This window comes from Macaca thibetana, chromosome 2 (assembly GCF_024542745.1).
Source record: "Macaca thibetana thibetana isolate TM-01 chromosome 2, ASM2454274v1, whole genome shotgun sequence".
NCBI lineage: Eukaryota > Metazoa > Chordata > Mammalia > Primates > Cercopithecidae > Macaca > Macaca thibetana.
Genome location: NC_065579.1, coordinates 48,962,562 through 48,983,487, shown reverse-complemented (window position 1 = coordinate 48,983,487; position 20,926 = coordinate 48,962,562). Strand labels below are relative to the sequence as shown.

At 39.2% G+C, this 20,926-nt stretch overlaps 1 protein-coding gene across 1 annotated transcript in view; it reads left to right on the top strand.

Annotated features, from left to right (window-relative positions):
* Nucleotides 1–1,531: 1,531 nt before the first annotated feature.
* The window catches only part of PLSCR2 (phospholipid scramblase 2), a 47,714-nt gene continuing 28,319 nt past the window's right edge, over nucleotides 1,532–20,926 (top strand). The window contains exon 1 of the mRNA XM_050778167.1: nucleotides 1,532–1,628. Within this exon, the coding sequence (XP_050634124.1) occupies nucleotides 1,601–1,628 (28 nt within the window). The 5' untranslated portion in view covers nucleotides 1,532–1,600. The remainder of the gene's footprint in view (nucleotides 1,629–20,926) is intronic.

Genomic DNA, 20,926 nt, shown 5'->3' with positions numbered 1-20,926 from the left:
TATGATCACTTCCTTTAGAATTCAAAAAAAAAAGAGTGTTTGGGATTATATGCACTACCAGAGAATTTTATTACCAGAAGAAACCCTGCAGTATAATTTATAAATAGAAAAACTGAAGTTTTAATGTTACTAAGTTAATGTTAAAACTCATTATATTAATATTACTCATTGTATATTCTGGACTTTGAGGTGTCTATATTACGTCATGATTCTGGAAAAAACAGAGAACATAGAATATTCTTTTCGGTGACTGAAAAAAGAGAAAAGTAAAAGGGCAGTTTTGGGTGAAGAAGCTTTTGAGGCACTTTCTCTTTAAAAAATCTGAATATACTAGTTGTGGAAGTGAGACACTGTTGTTTCCATATTTCATTTCATCACTTTTATGTCAGTGTTCTGAAACCTATATCCTAAGTTAGTGGGTACAAGAGGACCCAGTTCTGGGAGGCTAATTTGCTCTTTACTGATCCAGATAAAGGGGAGGTTTCCAACATGCTAATCTGGCTGAGGGCTTATGAGACTGCTATTTGCCTGTGATCTATTTGACCTCTCTTGTCTTCTCCATGGGGAAGTTACACAATTTATTTTGGACAGGCTAAGCTCATCTTTCATGAAGTGGCAGCCTTTACCCTTTATTGTTTCCATTGATTAATGCCAGTAGGTTCTTATCTGTCTTGACCAGCTGCTGCTGTGAGGTGCGAAACCTGTGCCCTTATTCACAGGAAATGCAACTCCCCCACCACCACCCTGGGTTTCACTGACATCATGGTCAGTGGAAGAAGTAACTTCATGCCCATGTACCTTCACAGGAGGCCAGATCCCTTCACTTTGTTCAGAGGGGATTACAAACACCCAAGGCTATTGTGCTGTCCATAGCTAAGCTTGGCAAATCGGCTCACACAAGAGAGTGACTTACCATAGTATCCTTACCACTCTGCTTCTAGAGCCTGTAATCGAAATGTATCCAGGTTGTTTCATCTTTCATATATTGTGAATACTTTTCCCTCCTATTTTGAGATACCAAAGAGGTACTTTCCTCTTACTCAAACCCTACTACAAAACATAATGTTCTAATTTACTTTCCACTTAGGCTTTCTCTCTTTCTATATGACTGAGAAGATCTCTCAGTAACAGTGTCCTCTTGCACAAAGTGCAAGGTAATGAAACTAGTACAACAGAGGACAACGTACAATGCTCTGAAACCATTTTATGCACCATCATATAATTATTTTATTGTTCCATTTTTTTGTTTAACGTGTAGTGGTAAAGCCTTAGGTATCAGAAACTTCATGTGGAACTGGCTCCAATTGATCAATTATTGGAATATAGGAGGTGTGACATACTGCTTTGAGGTGTGAACACTGCTTTGAGGTGGCACACTGCTTGCAGGAAGCATGGCCACTGCTTTGAGCCTTTACTGCCATTCCAAAACCATGGGAGAATTATAAGCTTTATATCCTGGTATGCATACAATTATCCATAGAACTAGTTAGCTTCAAAGTTCTAAATGGAATGTATATTGTTGTGGTTGCTTGTATCTGCCCATCTTAGATTCTTCCTAGCAATAATTTTGAGAGACTATGGATTGTGGGCTGAATGGAGAATGAAGCCTTTTCAAATTCGCCTCCCAGGTAGCCAATGACATGTAGTTTCCAGAGACTAACGTGCTTCAAATGTTGGTCTCTATAACTACTATGTACTCCCTTTTGTTTATGTATATGTTCCCATTCATGAACTACCTAATAGGGGCCTTAAACTCATACTCGGTATGTTAAACAGTCTGAGCTGCTGTAACAAATACCATAGACTGGGTGACCTATAGTAACATAAACTGGGGGTTTCTGTTTCTGTTTCTCTTTCTCTTGGTTTCTGTACTTCTGGAGGCTGGGAAGCCCAAAATTAAACAGATTTGGTGTTTGATGAGGGTTCACTTCCTCACAGATGACCAACTTCTTACTGTAACTTCACAGGGCAGAAACGGGGAGGGATCTTTCTGGGATCTATTTCTATAAGGGCATTACTCCCAATTCTGAGAACTCCTCCCTTGTGACCTAATCATCTGCCAAAATCCCTACTTCCTAAAACCATTGGGAGTTAGGACTTTAACAGATTAATTTCAGAGTGTATTCAGTCCTTTGGACTGGGAAACTGTAGTATTCAGAATTTATTACTTTGCTGATGCTTCATTGCTGCACATATAATACAAAAGAATATTTTTATGTATTTTTAGAGACATTGCCTAGGACTCCAGGTTTGGGACGAATCTCTAAGCTACCACTCAGTACAAAGTATCCAAAACTAGGAAGAAGACATTCATGTTCCTCTCTAGAGAGAACAAAAACGAATGCCATAGTTGGAGTGTAACAAAGCCTCCAAATTCACCTCACATCTAACTTGAAAATCACCATGTACATGAAATATATCTGACCCTGAATGACCCTCTTCTCTCCTACTCTAATTGATACCCCTCTTTCCTAATCCATTGTCTATGTCAACTATCCCTGCTATTCCTCTTCTTTAGGATACCTGGATTCACTTTATAGCTCTTCCATATATAAATCTAATGGATAACACAAAATCTCTGAGGCTCATATTTTGATCTGTGAAACTGGGATGAAGGGTAACCTACAAATGATCTGCAGGTTTCTACTAGGTGAACCCACTAGAAAACGCTTCTGGAGAGAGAATGTTTCATAAGTATGAGACCTCACGATGGAAAGTCTGAATTTTCTTCCCAAAATTAAGACACCTATATATTTGGGTGAAGCATAATGCAAAATGCATTTTCCTTCTGAGACTTCAGGAGAACTCTCCAACTAATATAATTGTGTGATTATTACTATTCTTTGAAGATCTGTGATTTAGAAAGTATTTAAACCATGAGTGTTTATAAACAGTGTTTGTATTTTAGGTTCACTGACAGCAATATATTACTTTATCAAATTAAATAGATTTATGAATAATACAACAATGTAACATTGAGATTATTTGGCAAAATAACTAGAAGACCACCTGTTTGTCTGGCATAATTATATATTTTGTCTGGTGACATGTATGTTTAAAAATCAATATAGTTATACTTATTAGCAAGTATTAAAACATGTATACATATATGCACTATATATGCACACCTGTAGACAATATGGAAAACAGTAATATACTTAATAAAACATAAAAATTAATAAATACATATTGGGATTTTTAAATTAAGTACATTGTCATTCATGTATATGAAATATTTATGTACTTACCAATGTACATAGATTTGATGTACTTCTTATTTGTTTTCATTTCAAATAATAGTCTCTGTCTATATACAATTTCACATGCACAAAAAAATTCAGAGTAAGGGCTCCAAAAATCTGTGCCTCAAAGAAAGCAGTAAGAATCCAGGAAAAAATGGGCAAAACCAAAATTTTAGAACTCTGAACATTAAGCAGTGATCTCAAACAATATAAAGGTCATTTTGAAAACTGTGAAACTATCATAAGAACAGTGAGCTGTGGAATTTCAACTTGTTCTAATTCCATCCCCCAACCCCCAGATTCACAGAAGACTTGCAAACCAACAGCTTTGTAGTCACAGTAGCCATAATGTAATCAACAGAAAAATTCCACCTAAAGATGTGTGTGTCATATTTCCCAAAACCATAAACATATTATCTTATACATTATCATATATGTCAACATAATGTCTAATTGAATGAATCCAGTGACATATACTTTAGAGACACAATGTTCTTAAAGTTTTTACAATTGCCAAACAAAAAAAAAAAAAAAAAAAAATTGCCACCTTGGACTGAAAGACAAAAACAGAAAGAAGAAATGAAAGAAATTCACTGGACTACCAAAATTGTATAAACAGAATATTTCCTAATAAAATTACTCAGCTGAAAACACAAGCTTACTTTTTTTTTTCAACTTTCATTTTAGGTTCAGGGGATACATGTGAATGTTTATTACATGTGTAAATTTTATGTTGTTGGAGTTTGGTATGATTTTGTCACTCAGGTAGTAAGTATATTGCCTGATAGGTAGTTTTTCAACTCTCACCCTCCCGCAAGCCTCCCCCTTCAGGTAGGCTCTGGTGTTTGTTGTTCCTGCCTTTGTGTCCATGTACACTCAGTGTTTAGCTCCCACTTACATTTACATAAAAATGCCCACTTTTAATGGGGTCATTTGTTAATTCCTTGTTGATTTCAGTTTCTTATAGATTCTGAATATTAGACCTTTGTCAGATGCAAGGTAGTTTGTGAATATTTTTCTCCTATGCTATAGGTTGTCTGTTTACTTTGCTGACAGTTTCTTTTGCTGTGCTGTGCAGGAGCTGTTTAATTATGTCCCACTTGTCTATTTTTGTTTTTGTTGCAATTGCTTTTGAAGTATTTTCCATAAAATTTTTGCCAAGGCCTATATCCAGAATGGTATTTCCTAGGTTTTCCTCCAGGGCATGTAGTTTTGGTTTTGCATTGAAGTCTTTAATCCATTTTGAGTTTACTTTTTTATATGGTGAAAGGAAGGGATCCAGTTTCAATCTTCTGCATATGGCTAGCCAGTGGTCCCAGCACCCAATATTGAATAGAAAGTCCTTCCTCATTGCATTTTATTGTTGACTTTGTTGAAGATCAGATGGTTATAAGTGTGCAGCTTTATTTCTGAGTTCGTTAACCTGGCCCATTGGTCTGTGTGCCTGTTTTTGTACCAGTACCATGCTGTTTGGTTATTATAGCCTTATCATATGGTTTGAAGTAAGATAGCATGATGTCTCCAGGTTTGTTCTCTTCCCTTAGGATTTCTTTGACTATTCAGGGTCTTTTTGGGTTCCATATAAAATTTAGAATAGGTTTTTCTAATTCTGTGAAAAATGACATTGGTAATTTGATAGGAATAGCATTGAATCTATAATTGCTTTGGGCAGTATGGCCATCTTAACAATATTAATTATTCCTAGCTATGAGCATGGAGTATTTTACCATTTGTTTGTGTCATCTCTGATTTCTTTCAGCAGAGTTTTTTTATTCTCATTGTAGAGATTTTTTCACTTCTGTGGTCAGCTGTATTCTTAGGTATTTTATTCTTTATTAGGATATTTGTAAATGATATTGTGCTCTTGATTTGACTCTCAGCTTGGTCATTATTGATGTATAGATATACTACTGATTTTTGTATATCCATTTTGTATCTGGAAACTTTACTGAACTCTTTTTTTTTTTTTTTTTTTTAAGTTTTAGTAGTCTTTGGGCCGATATTATGGGGTTTTATAGGCATAGAATTATATCATCTGCAAAGAGAGATAGTTTGGCTTCCCCTCTTCTTACTTGAATGTCTTTTATTTCTTTCTCTTGACTAATTGATTTGGCTAAGATTTCCAGTAAAATTTTTATTGTTTTGAGATCAGATTGTTCTCTGTTGTCTAGGCTGGAGTGCAGTGGTGCAATCATGGCTCAATGTAGCCTCAACTTCCCAGGTTCAGATGATTCTCCCACCTCAGCCTCCCAAGTAGCTGAGACTATAGGTGTATGCCACAATAATAGCTAATTTTTGCATTTTCTGTAGAGATGGGGTTTTGCCATGTGGCCCAGGCTGGCCTCAAACTCTTAGGCTCAAGCAATTCCTCAGCTTCCCAAACTGTTGGAATTACACCAATATTATTTTGAACAGGAGTGGTGAGAATGGTCATCCTTGTCTTGTTCTGGTTCTCAAGGGGAATGATTACAGCATTTGCTCTTTTGTTAATAGTGGGATGTTGACTGTGGGTTTGTCATAGATGGCTCTTATTATTTTGAGGTATATTCTTTCACTGCCTGGCTGTTGAGGGTTTTTAACACAAAGGAATATTGAATTTTTATCAAAAGCCTTTTCTATGTCTATTGAAATGATCATGTGGTTTTTGTTCTTAGTTCTGTTTATGTGATGAATCACATTTAGTGAATTGCATATGTTGAACCAATCTTGCATTCCAGGATTAAAGTCTATTCAATCATGGTGGATTAGTTTTTTGATGTGCTGCTGGATTTGGTTTGCTTATTTTGTTGAGGGGCTTTACAACAGGGATATTGGCCTGAAGATTTTCATTTGTAGTGTTTCTGCCAGGTTTTGGTATGAGAATAATGCTGGCCTCCTAAAATGAGTTAGAAGATATGCCCTCTTCCTCAATTTTTTGCAATAGTTCCAATACGACTGTTATTATTTCTTATTCATGTATCTTGTAGAAATAGGCTAGTCCAAGGCTTTTTCTTCTTGGTAGGTTTTTTATTACTGACTCAGTTTTGGATCTTGTTTTTGGTCTGTTCAGGATTTCAATTTCTTCCTGGTTTAATGTTGGGAGGTCATATATTTCCAGGAATTTATTTTATTTCTTCTAGATTTTCTAGTATGTGTATGTAGAAGTGTTTGTAACAGTCTTGGAGTATTTTTGTATTTCTGTAGGGTCCATAGTAAGGTCCCCTTTGTCATTTATGATTAAGTTTATTTAGATTTTCTCTTTTTATCTTTATTCATCTAGCTGGTGGTCTATCAAAGCAAGCTTGATTTTTCTTTTAAAAAACCAAGTTTTGGTCTAAGTTAATCTTTGGTATGGTTTTTCACATCTCATATTCATTCAGATAGCTCTGTTTTTGGTTATTTCTTTTCTTCTGCTAGCTTTGGGATTGGTTTCCTCTTTTTTTTTTTTTTTTTTTTTTTTTTTAATTCCTTCAGGTGTGTTAGGTTGTTAATTTGAGTACTTTCTAACTTCTTGATGTACGTGTTTGGCACTATAAACTTTCCCCTTAACACTTCTTTAACTGTGTCCCAGAGATTCTGGTGTGTTTTAACTTTGTTTTCATTAGTTTCAATTTTTTTTTTTTTTGATACTTTACCCAAAAGTCATTCAGGAGTAAGTTGTTTAATTTCCATGTAATTGTAGGGTTTGTATGTATCTCCTTAGTATTGATTTATATTTTTATTGCACTGTAGTCCAAGACTGTGGTGAGTATGATTTTTTTTTAATTTGTTGTGAATTGCTTTATGCACAAGTATGTGGTTGATCTTAGAGTATGTGCTGTGTGGATATGAGAAGAATGTATATTCTGTTGTTATTGGGTGGAGTGTTCTGTAGATGTCTGTTACATCTGTTTGGTCAAGTGTTGAGTTTAAGTCCTGAATAGCTTCATTAGTTTTCTGCAGAGTATTGTTGCCAGTGGACTGGGAACACCTCAGCCTCTCCAATGCAGTGAGTACTTGATCTCAAGGGGCCAGCACGTAAAACTAAAGGCCTGTTTCCAGGTCAGTAATGTCAGAACATACAGCTGAGAAGTGCTGATCAGAGCCTTGGCACCATGTAAGCATTCAGAAATGAAGCCAATTGCTAAACCCAACTTATAACACAGTCAAATCCTTCAGGGCATCAAACCTCATCTAACCGGTTTTCAAGGTTTTTATTAGCTTCCTTGTGATGGGTTAGAACATGCTCCTTTAAGTCAGAGAAGTTTGTTATTACAGACCTTCTGAAGCCTACCTCTGTCAACTCGTAGAAATCATTCTCCATCCAGCTTTGTTCCATTGCCGATGAGGAGCTGCAATCCTTTGGAGTAGAAGAGGTGCTCTGGTTTTTAGAATTTTCAGCTTTTCTGCTCTGGTTTCTCCCCATCTTTGTGTTGGTCTTTGATGTTGGTGACCTATAGATGTGGTTTCAGTGTAGATGTCCTTTTTGTTGATGTTGATGCTATTCCTTTCTGTTTGTTAGTTTTCCTTCTAACAGTCAGGTCCCTCAGCTGCAGGTCTGCTGGGGTTTGCTCGAGGTCCACTCCAGACCCTGTTTGGCTGGATATCACCAGTGGAGACTGCAGAACAGCAAATATTGCAGAACAGCAAATATTGCTGCCTGATCCTTCCTCTGGAAGCTTCATCCCAGAGGGGCACCTGCCTGTATGAGGTGTGTGTCAGCCCCTACTGGGAGGTGTCTCCCAGTTAGTCTCCACAGGGTTCAGGGACCCACTTGAAAGGCAGTCTGTCTATTCTCAGAGCTCAAATGCCATGCTGGGAGATCCACTGCTCTCTTCAGAGCTGTCAGACAGGGCATTTACGTCTGCAAAAGTTTCTGCTATCTTTTGTTCAGCTATGCCTTGCCCACAGAGGTGGAGTCTATAGAGGCAGTAGGCCTTGCTGAGTTGCGGTGGGCTCCGTCCAGTTCAAGCTTCCCAGCCACTTTGTTTACCTAGTCAAGCCTCAGCAGTGGTGGACACCCTTCCCCTAGCCAGGCTGTGGCTTTGCAGGTCGATTTCAGACTGTTGTGCTAGCAGTGAGCAAGGCACCATGGGTGTGCAACCTGCCAAGCCAGGCACAGGAGAGAATCTCCTAGTCAGCCGGTTGCTAAGACCATGGGAAAAGTGTAGTATTTGGGAGGAAGTGTCCCTTTTCCCAGGTACAGTCTGTCATGGCTTCCCTTGGCAGGAAAGGGAAATCCCCTGACCCTTTGTGCTTCCCAGGTAAGACGATGCCCTGACCTGCTTTGGCTCACCCTCCATGGGCCACACCCACTGTCCAACCAGTCCCAGTGAGATGAACCAGGTACTTTAGTTGGAAATGCAGAAATCCTCTGCCTTCTGTGTCAATCACTCTGAGAGCTGCAGACTGGAGCTGTTCCTATTTGGCCATCTTGGAACGGAACTCCAGGAACACTCTTGTGTAAGGTGCCTGGTGACCTCTGTTGGTGGTGGTTCTCACCCAGTTGGGAGGCACGGGATCTGAAACCCACTTAACAGAGCACTCTGGCTGTCCCTTTGTCAAACAGATGTGCTCTTCTAGGGGGAATCTCAATCATCTGGGCTGCCTGGTTTCCTCAGAGCTAGCAGGGGGACAGACTAAGTCAGCTAGTCCATGGAGACCATGGCTACCCTTCCCCTTAGGGGCTCAGGCCCAGGGAGACCAGAATTTTGGCCCTAAGTCCCTTGCTGGAGTTGCTGAAGTTTCTGCAGGGAGGCCCCACCCAGTAAGGAAGGATGCATCAGGGTGTGGCCTAAAGAGGCAATCTGGCCATGATCTGTCACAGCTGGTGTGCTGCACTGTGGGGAATGCCTTTTGAGTCTCCCAGGCACCAGCAGGGGAAATACGGTGGGCTGGAGCTATAGTGATGGCTGCCACCCTTTCCTCCCAGTAGTTCAGTATCTTAGGCGGCTGGCAGCTGCAGTGTGGGCTGCTCTCCTTTTCCTGGGGAGCTCAGTTGTCTTAGGCAGCAGGCAGCTGCAGGGATGAAGGCTTCCCCTCCCCCTGGGAACTTAGCAGTCCTAGGCAGATGCCAACTAAATAGCTGTTGAGAATCTATGCAACTCTGTGATTGAGACCCAAAGCCCTGGTAGCATGGGCTCATGAGTGGGATCTTATGATCCATGGGTTGCACAGATCAATGGAAAAAGCACAGATCTCCAGGCTGGGTAGCATGATCACTCACCGCCTGCCTTGGCTGGGGCATGGGAGCTCCCCTTGCCCCATGTGGCTCTCAGGTGAGGCAATGCACCACCCTGCATTTCCTTGCTCCTGTGAGTCACACCAACTGCCTAGTCAGTCCTGATAGAACCTGGGGGTATCTTGGTTCCCAGTGCAGGATTCACACACTGTCTTGGTTCTTCTCGGTGAGATCCTTTGGTTGCAGCTGCTTCTTGTCAGCCATCTTGGCCCTGCCCTCCCCTACCCATGCTATATAACAGTTTTGGGAAATAATTAGTGATAATTGTTCAACATGACAATTGAATGAGGCCTTAATAATAGTTGGGGCATAGAAGAAGCTGACCAAAATCTCTTAAAAAGACAATCTGGAGAATGAGATATTAATAGGGGCTTTTAAAAGTTCTGACATATTCCTGAAAATTTAGAAGGAAATATACCTGTACAGAACTGTACACATACCCAGAAAAGACCTGAAAAAGAAATAATCTCTCTCCTCTGGCTGACCTTAAGTTTCTGTGCAAGCAATGAGAGAAAGCTAAGCCAGTATTGCAAATCATCTATTGGATCTTTGAAATAGTGCCCCCAAACACACAAAGGACCTTTTGGAAAAGGCTGGGAGATACACTTATGCAGCATATTTAAGGAAAACGATATCCATTTATTGAATGACCACTAAACTAACTGAAGAGATGTCAGTGGTCACACATAATGAAGAATATAGATTAATATAATTAGTTGAGGAAAGTAACCAAACAAATGCACAATAGGAAAGACCCCACCAACAACAAAGCCTGGGGAAGAGGCAAATACAGTTTCCAGAGTTGTCATATTATATTATTCTAAATATATGGCTTTCAACAAGTTATGAAGCATGTAAAGAAGTAGGAATGGAAGATGAATAGGGCCTGAAGTGAACCCCCAGCAAACTTCAGCAGCCCTACAGAAGAGGGACCTGACACAACAACAAAAATGGTCCCCACAAAAATGGCCCCGACAAATTGGCCCCCACAAAAACCCCATCCAAGGGTCAGCAGCCTCAAAGACTGAAACTAGGCAAACTCATGAAGATGAGAAAGAATCAATGAAAAGATACTGAAAACCCAAAAGACCAGAGTGCCTCTTCTCCCCAAAATGATTGCAACATCTCTCCATCAAGGGCACAAAACTGGACGGAGGATCAGATGGATGAATTCACAGGAGTAGGCTTCAGAAGATGAGTAATAAAAAACTACACTGAGCTAAAGGAGCATGTTCTAACTCAATGCAAAGAAGCTAAGAACCTTGATAAAAGGTTAGAGGAATTGCTAACTAGAATAACCAGTTTAGAGAGGAACAAAAATGACCTGATGGAGCTGAAAAACACAGCATGAGAACTTCATGAAGCATACACAAGTATCAATAGTCAAATCGACCAAGCAGAAGAAAGGATATCAGAGTTTGAAATCCACCTTACTGAAATAAGACATGCAGACAAGAATAGAGAAAAAAATGAGTGAAAAGAAATGAACAAAGCCTCCAAGAGATATGGGACTTTACAAAAAGACTGAATCTAAAATTGATTGGAGTACCAGGAGAAGACAGGAAGAATGAAAACAAGCTGGAAAACACACTTCACAATATCATCATCCAGGAGAATTTCCCCAACCTAGCAAAACAAGCTAACATGAAAATTCAGGAAATACAGAGAACACCATTAAGATATTCCATGAGAAGATCAACCCCAAGACATATAATCATCAGATTCTCCCAGGTTGAAATGAAGGAAAAACTACTAAGGGCAGCCAGAAAGAACAGCCTGTTCTCCTACAATAGGAAGCCTATCAGATAAAAACAGACCTCTAAGCAGAAACTCTACAAGTGAGAAGAGAGTGGGAGCCAATATTCAACATTCTTAAAGAAAAGAATTTCCAACCCAGAGTTTTAACTCACATGTTAGAACCATGATGCAAAGTGAAATCGTCCTCTGCTACTGTTTCCCATAAAGCTGTGTTATACCAGTTACCCCTCGGTGCTGTGGAAGTCTTGGAGCTTTTGAAAAGAAATAAAACCCTCCATGTAGAAGAGGACAACAGGTTAAAAAAAAAAAAAAAAAGGCATGTTTTGAGTATGAAATTGTGGAAAGAACAAAAATAAATATCCTCATAGATTCTATAGCCATAAGTCAGTCTTCACATAAGTGTACATATGGGCTGTACATGTACATGTACTTACGCACATCACAGATACATATTAATACATTCATATACATATACAAAAGTAAGCAGGAAACTCCTAGAAATTCCCAATATGACTCTTCTTTAGCCAAATGTAAGTAATATAACCAAATGCATGCCAATAACAGAGAAAGGAGCTTGGATTCATTATGATTGACAACTAACCAATATTTGTTCTTTGGGTTAGGACATTCCTTTTATGAACACATTGTTCTTCAAGAACTGAACAAAATAGAACACTTAGCAATGGTTCTTAAAGTGAAGTCCCTGGAAAACCATCATCAGCGTCACATGGGAATTTATTCGAAAAGGAAATTCTCAAGCCCCATTTCAAATATATTGAATTAGAAACTCTGAATGTGGGGAACACATATAGAGTTTTAACAAGATTTCCAGGTGAATCTGAGGGATACTAAAATTTGAAAACCACTATTTTACCACATAAGAGCAGATACTGAGTTTTGGTTAGTCAACCAACAGTGTGTTTATGTTATACCGAGATGTGTTCTAATTTAAGATAGTATTTTTCAGCCAGGCACAGTGGCTCACACCTGTAATCTCAGCATTTTGGGAGGTCAAGATGAGTGGATCACCTGATGTCAGGAGTTCAAAACCAGCCTGACCAACATGCTGAAACCCTATCTCTACTAAAAATACAAAAATTAGTTAGGCATGGTGGCAGGAGCCTGTTATCCTAGCTCTGGGAGGCTAAGGTAGGAGAATTGCTTGAACCCGGGAGGCAGAGGTTGCAGTGAGCCAAGATCGTACCATTGCACTACAGCCTGGATGATAGAGTAAGACACTGTCTTAAAAAAAAAAAAAAAAAAAAAAAAAAAAAAAAAAAAAAAAAAAAAAAAAAAAAAGATAGTGCTTTTCTTCAGGATTATAATACAATGAAAGTGACGAAAGTCAAAACAAACAAAACCCAAGGCTGTAATAAGCCAAGTATGACAGAAAGATGAGATTGTATAGCAGGACATAAGATTTCAACTAATTTGAGAATATGAAAAAAGGTAGATGTGGCAAATCATTTTGCAAGACACAGGAAGTCACAAAGGGTGTCTAGACAGATATAATAAAGAGATCCAATTTATTTCCACGGTACCCCAGAGAGAAGGAGGGATTGGTGATGCCAAATTAAGGAAAGGTTAAAATTCTATGATGGGATCAGTGTTCTTATAAGGAGAGGAAGAACCAGAGCTCCTCCTCTCTCTGCCACGTGAGGACCTAGCAAGAAAGGGACTGTCTACAAGCCAATCGGAGAGCCTTCAACAGATGGTGATTTTACTGGCTCCCTGTCCTTGGACTTCTCAAACTCTAGAACTGTGAGAAATAAATGTCTGTTGTTTAAGTCACCCAGACTATGCTATTTTGCTCTTGCAACAGGAACTAAGACAGATGTTGCTATTGTCTGAATGTTTTTGTCCCCTCAAAATTTATACGTTGAAGCCTAATCACCAATGTGATATATTAGGAAATGGGGCCTTTGTGAGATTAGGTCAAGAGAATGGAACTCTCATAAATGGGATTAATACCCTTAAAAAAAAAAAAAAGAAAGAATAAAACACCTTAGAGAGACCCCTCGTCCCTTCCCCTTTGTGAGGACACGGTAAGAAGATGCCATGTATGTGTCAGAATATAGGCCCTCTGCAGACACTGAATCTCCTGGCACCTTGGTGTTGGATTTGTCAGCCTCCAGGACTATGAGAAATAACTTTCTGTTGTTTATAAGCTACCCAGGCTATAGTATTTTCTTTTAGTTGCCCTAATGAACTACATGAAAAGAAGTCAAAATATAAATAGATACTTTCTCAATTTTAATACTTCTTTGAATAATTGATAGATCAATCAAGCCAAATATTTAGTTAAAGTAACAGCAAAATTAATAAACTGACCCAGCCCATTAGAACAAAAATACATCACTCATACACAACTGCAGAATACACCTATTTCTCATATAAAATATTTATAAAAATTGACTGTGTGCCAAAATGTCATAATGTAAGTCTTAAAATTTCAAATGACTGGAACCATACACAGCATGTGCGTGCACTACAATAAAATTACAAATAATAAAAAGACAACTAGACATTCCCAACTACTTGGAAATAAGGAAATGAACAGACATCAAGGAAGAAATATAAAAATGTCCTGGGTACAGCAGGCAGTTTAAAATAAGATTCAAAGACCAGAAGTCAAAATGAAAAAATCAAAGTAAAAATCACTGAAAATAAAAATTTCTATATGGTGAAAGCAACCTCAAATAAGGTTCAAGCCAGAGACCCAGTGGGCAAATGAATTGTATCTTGGCCAGGCATGGTGGCTCATGCCTGCAATCCCAGCACTTTGGGAGGCCAAGGTGGGTGGATCACCTGAGGTGAAGAGTTTGAGACCAGCCTGGCCAACATGGGGAAACACCATCTCTACTAAAAATACAAAAATTAGCAGGGCATGGTGGCATATGCCTGTAATCCCAGCTACTTGGGAGGCTGAGGCAAGAGAATTTCTTGAACCCAGAGGGTGGAGGGTACAGTGAGCTGAGATCATGCCACTGCATTCCAGTCAGGGAAACAGAGTGAAACTCTGTCTCAAAAGAAAAAAAAAAAAAAAAAGAATTGTATATTATTTAACATACCCACAATATATAAAGAACACTAACAAATCAGCAAGAGGGAAAAAAATCCCAATCCAATAACAACAACAAATGAGCATTATATTTCAGACAAATCACAGAATAAAACTGTAAAATAATTAGTAATCATATGAAAAAGTCCTCATTCTCATTAACAATCAGAATCAACAAACAAAAAATAATATAATACTTGCCATTCACAGTAGGAAACATTTAGAATTGGTATTTGAGAATTGAAGAGATGTGGAAAAATTATCAATCTCATGACTTATTGGTAAAAGAATAAAATGATATGTTTTTTTGTATTGTATACAGAAAGATATGTGCAAAGATGATGACTAGAGCATAATTTATAATTGATAAAACTTAGAAACAGCACCTAGATTATTAGATCAATGATACAGTTCTGTATTAGAGGGATAGAGATTTCCAAGATGCATAGTTAGGTGAAAAACACATCAGAGAAGAGTTGTGTAAAATAATCCTCTTTGTGTAAAAACAAACAAACAAACAAACAAAAAACACACAAACAAAATACTGTGTAGCTGTGTATATACATATCTGTATGTATATAACATTTACTGAGCGCTTACTCTATGGCGGGCATCATTCTAAATTCTTTATATATTTTAACTTCCTTAATCATCATAAAAATCCTATGTGGTAGACACCATTACTACTCTCATTTTACCTATTAGAAAACAGGCACAAAGATTGTCAAGTAATTTTTCACAAGTCACAGGCACAGGAAGTAAAAAAGGAAGAATTCAAATTCAGGTAGCTTGATTTTCCTTCTTCCCTTTTGTATATTATTTTCTCAATTTCTTTCTCCACCTTCCTGCCTTCCATTCCCTTTTTTCTTCCCTCCTCCCACCTCTTAGTATGTCTTCAAATGTCTGTGTCAACCTTGGTTAGCAGGGTAATCGGGAGAAAATGGAGAGGGTGAGGTTTCATTTTTCTCCATATATGGTGTTATTGTTTGGAAGACCACGTGCTACTTTTTTTTTTTTTTTTTTTTGAGACGAGTCTTGCTCTGTCTCCCAGGCAGGAGTGTAATGGCATGATCTTGGCTTACTGCAACCTCTGCCTTCCGGGTTCAAGCGATTTTTCTCCTTCTTCATCCTCCTGAGTAGCTGGTATTACGGGGGCACACCACCACACCCGGCTCATTTTTGTATTTTTAGTAGAGACGGGGTTTCGCCATGTTGTCCAGACTGGTCTTGAACTCCTGGCCTCAAGTGATCCGCCTGCCTTGGCCTCCCAAAGTGCTAGGGTTACAGGCGTGTAAATAAATTTTTTAAAAATCAGTAAAAACGTCAGAACAATATGTATTTATTTATTGCATGAGGGTGTGCCAGTTGAAGGCACACCCTGAAAAATCAAAGGCACGCCCTGAAAAATTAAACATTCCACACAGCTCATCATTTTCACTCTTAAAACAGGTTAAAAATGCCTTTTGATGGAAAGAAAAGGGAAGAGGGTAAAGGCTACAAACAAAATAATCTCGACCGCTCCTCATTTGTAGTCTAAGCTCCCTCACCTTGAAAAGCCGCAGGCTTCTGAGGGATGCAGGTCAAGACCAGAGTTAAGGAAGTTCCCGGGGGAGGCCACTCCCTGCCTGATAATTTTCCAGTTCCAGCTGGTGTCGAGGTCCCAGTTCATCTCTGCCCTTCTGCCCTTCTGCCCTTAACCACTGGACAAACGTATCCGGAGCCTCTCGGAAGGGCAAGAAAGGGGACGGGGATGGGGAGGGGGAGACGGGACGGGCTGGAGGGCAGCTCCGCGCCGCACACGGGGTGGTGGGTTCAGTCGTACCCCCAGCTCGGCCGCCCTCCAGCAGCAAAGCCGGATCCCGTGTGCCCGCGCAGGGGCCAGGGGAGGGAAGCCTTGTACCCTTGGTATCCAGAAAGCTAAACGAGGGGCTGCTGCGGGTGTAGATTCTGAGGCTGGTCCAGGCCGCTTTCCCGCCAACTTCAGGGAGGATTGTGCAACAGGTGGGCCTGGCAGTCAAGGGGCGGAGGGGAGGAAGCCATACTAGGACCTCGGCTCGCTCAGGGCTGTGCGGAAACAGCTGCAGCCGCGGGTGGTGGTGTGGTAGGGGGGAGGCTTTCTTAGTCGCCTCCTTATGGGACTGGGGTGTGCGCGGCTTGTGGGGACGACGCTCCGCCCCATAACTGTGTTTGCGTCAGAGGGCTAGGCAAGGGTCGATGGGCCTCGGGAACCGACACCTGAAGTGGAACAGGAACTCGGCAAGGGGCCTCAGGCAGCCCAGCGGCACCCGGGCTCACCCCAGAACCATTCGAATGAAAAGGGGTGTCCTGCCTGAAAACGCCTCGCGGGGCTCGGCTTCCCCTTAGCTACACTGCTTTATAGGCAGATAGCGGCCCTGAATCATGGGCAGAGGCTGGGCTCAGGACCATGTGCTAGTATAGTGGCGCTATTAGAAGGGACGGTTAAGACAGCCTGCAAGCTGTCATTTATCAGTAAGTATTCGCTGAAGTCCGCCTGGAGCGCACATCCATGCTAGGCCCTCTACAATACCAGCTTGGAAAAGATAGCGGTATCTAGCACGGTTGCTAAGACAATTCGGCCTCTACTGGTTCCCATCTGTGGACTGTCAGCCAATTTCTTCATATATGTTATTTCCATTGCCTCATCTCTGAAACTGTGCAACTGTTAAAAGAGCTACAGAGTATTACATGTGTTAATGTAAAGTTCTTAGAGCAGTGCCTGGCACTACAGAAAGTACTCAGTGAAAGTTAGCTTTTATTATTTTAAATATTTGACAAAGTCTCTGCTTCTGCAAACTGACTCTCTGGTTCCCGTGTGGTTTCATTCATGCACTGTTATTTCTGGACTTCTTGCCATGGCCACTTCCCAGTTCCAGGAACAGGCAGTCGTTGTTTCTTCCAGGTTATCACATTGAGATACATGATTAGTACCAGTGACACTTAGAAGTGTCAGGAGGTTTGGGGGCTCCTTTCTTTCTTGAACTTTTCCTAAGAGCAAACCTTTCTCTTATTGCCACCCTGATGTTTACAGTAGAAGGGTTTTGAGCAATGGACAAGCACAAGGAAATGAAAAACACATACAAAGGAAAATGAGTGGATTGCTGCAGTTGGATAGACAAGCGTAAAATACCTGGGTCTCACTGTACATCAAGCAGCCTTCAGATCTTTAAGGGAACTATTCTTACTGACTGAAAAGAACAAAATAATACTGTCCACTTATTGTTGAATTAACCAACACAGATTAAGTGGCCTGTCTTGGACAAGACAAACCAAGCTCTGGCCTTTGAGGGCTTAAAGTACAGGTAGAGCGACTTTAAACATTTATGAACTGGCCCTTGTGCACCTTTCCATCCTCATCTCTGAGGGTCTCTCCATCTTTTGCTCTGTAATTTCATAGATTTTCATTTCCCGAATGAGCCCTGTTTCCTGCAGCTTAGGACTTCTACCAGTGAATTTCCCTCTCTCTATAAGGCCCTCTCGAGGCCCTACCCCGCACCTCACACATCTCCATGGTCTGGCTGATTCTAGAATTTTTTCAGCTCTCTGCTCTGACTTTCCTGACAATGCCATCACTACTCCATCTAAATCAATGACTCCATATCCTTTTTATTGCACCATTATTTGTATTCATAGTACTTAATATATTTGTATATATACAAATACGTTTGTATTGTTATATATGTGTTATCCATAATATATTTATAATGAATTTAATTAATATGATGTGCTGGAATATATTTAATTGTATTAGCTGTCCGTCTCCTCCATTTTTAGTGCCTGTATAGTGCCTTTCATGCTCTATGCCTTTGATTAATATTCCTTGAAAAACAAAATAAGCTTTATGTTAAGTATTTATGTACTTACATATTTATACATATGTACATATATGTGGATATATGTAGGTACACATATGTGTACCTATACACACGCTCTATAGCACTGCCTTGAACAGTGCTAAATTTAAAAGCCAAAGCACTTGTTAATCAGTAGTAACAACTGTGCTTTTCATTTCTCAAATTTTGTTGCTAAAAACTGCTTTTAACAATTTTTTGCCTATCCTAGTTAAAAACTAATTGGTTGTGAGACTAAATTGAAATTCAACATAGTTCTATCTTACATAAGAAATATACCTTAAAGATAACCTCTAACAGCTTTCACTGAAATTTGGCACATTGGGAGAATGTGGGGTTTTTTGTTTTCTTTTTATTCAACGAAATGGGAACATGAGTGCAACAGATACAAATCATGACTAATTTCAATTCAGCTAGTTAGTGAGCTGTACAGCATTAAGTAAACACTTTATCTTTATGGGCTTAGTTTTCTCATTTATAAAGAAGGAAGGAAAACTCAGATTTGTGAGGGAGGTCTGCGTTGTAAGGAAAGGTTTTTGAGCAGTAATAAAGCAATCAAATGAGAAAAACTGACTTTAAGACTCATTTTTGTTTCTTTTGTCTCCTTGTTTTACTTGTTAGTTTTGTAGAACACTTTACTACTACAGTTTCAGTTGGGTCTAGTTGATATAGTATCTACATTTTGATTCAAGGTTTAATATAAAATTCTATAGGCCAGGTGTAGTGGTTCACACCTGTAATCCCAGCATTTTGGGAGGCTGAGGCAGGCAGATAACTTGAGACCAGCCCAGACAACATGGGAAAATCCCATTTCTACTAAGAATACAAAAATTACCCAGGTGTGGGGGTATATGCCTGTAATCTCAGCTATGCCGGTGGTTGAGTCACGAGAATTGCTTGAACCTGGGAGGCAGAGGTTGCAGTGGGCCGAGATCATGCCACTGGCCTCCAGCCTAGGCAACAGAGTGAGACTCTGTCTCAATAAAACCAAAAGACAAACAAACAAAACTGTAAAAGGCTATCTTACATTGGTTCTAAGCGTATGTGTTTTGTTTTCTTGAGCCTAAATGCTGAAGTGGATTTTTATGGTAAAACTCCCGGTTACGAGGTACTTTGCATTAATAACTGGCCTCAGTCACCCTACTTCAATCTCATACCTCACAGATATGATGGGCTTTGTACTCAAAGGCTCACCGTCTTCTTGCCCCACATATTTGTATAAATGCATTTGTGCTTGCTCTGCTTTACTTTGACTGAAAGCACAATTCAACGGATGAAATGTTTGTCTTCTTAGATGGTAACCAAATCTTTTATGTGCATAAAATTTACATATCATGTAACTGAATGACATGAAAGCTATTTAATTTGTGACTTACCTCAATAAATGTTGCCTTCTCCCTGGGCTATTCACAGTTCCTCTCTGGCATAGCATAATGTCTCATTCTTACTTACTGGTAGGAAGTTAGGCACCTAGAATTCTTGTGATCGTTTTCAGAATGGTAGAATTTTACTAAAATCATTCAGAACCTATGTCTCTGCTTGGGGCTTGAGAAGAATGTGAACTGTTTTATATTGTGATTTTTTTTTTTTTTTTTTGAGGGTGAATGTGGCTGGAGAGAGTTGTTCTTAGGCATAACTAGATTTAGGTTATTAATCTGAATTTATTTGTTAATTATCTATGTTACAGGCATAGTAATTTTAGGATCTTCCAGAATTAAGTATGATTTCCCTGTGAGTTCCAGGTTTTACTTTAGTTATGTTTGAAAGCAGTAAGACAAAAATTTCAGACCTTAAGAAATGGGTCAAAAGGCTTTAGCTGTGTCAAAAGATAAATTACAACAAATTTAAAGATGTAATTAACTTATGTTAGAAATTTGTGAATATGACAGCATCTTATCTAAAAATAGAGAGATGCTACATGGGGCATTGCAGAATAGTCAGCTTTTATAAGGTACCTTGAGCAGCAATGAAGAAATAGCATAATACAAAAAGTGGATTAGTTAACATTAAATTAGTTCAGGTTACTCTCTTTATAAGGGCTAAAGTGTGGGAAATTCTTTATTATGTAGGTTGAAACTGCCCTGTTTGGAGGCTAGACTTTCATTTCTCTCCTGATTTCTTGGAAGGTCAAATAAACAACTTAGTTTCAATTTGCTAATGCGGAACTTTCGCATTAGTTACTCCATTTTGATTTGATCTGTTGAAGCCTAGTGCAGGAGCTCAAACCAAATCGATGTCGTCCTATACAGTTGTTAATATTTAACAACTGTAATACAAATTGTGAAGTCAGAACTGGAAATCCTCTGTGCTGCTTCTCCCTCTCCCTGAGTGCGGAGGTTTATAATTATCAAATAGTCCAGAGCAGACATGATTTCTGATAGAATTACTTTAAAAGAGATGTACTAATGTGTATATAGTATGTGCTACCTCAATTTACTCCAAATTTATCACTTACCAGAGAGTTAGAAAGAAGTGTGTAGTAATCAGATTGTAACTTGAAGTTCTGTGTTTGTTTTGGAGTAACTATAATTCAAATGGTACAATATATAATATGACTTTATCACGAACATTTATTTTCTTTTAGTACAGCATAAAAATATGATTTTCTTTTACTCTGAAGTTATTTCTGAAATTTACCTTTTAGTAAAAGTGCTGGAAGCAATGATTTAAAGTTATCATGTTAGATTAATTAGCTAATTTATTCAGGACACAGCCCAATCATTTCCTAAACTGAGTTATGTCATTTCTTGGAATAGACTTATCATATTAGTCAGAATTCTCTAAAGAAACAGAACTA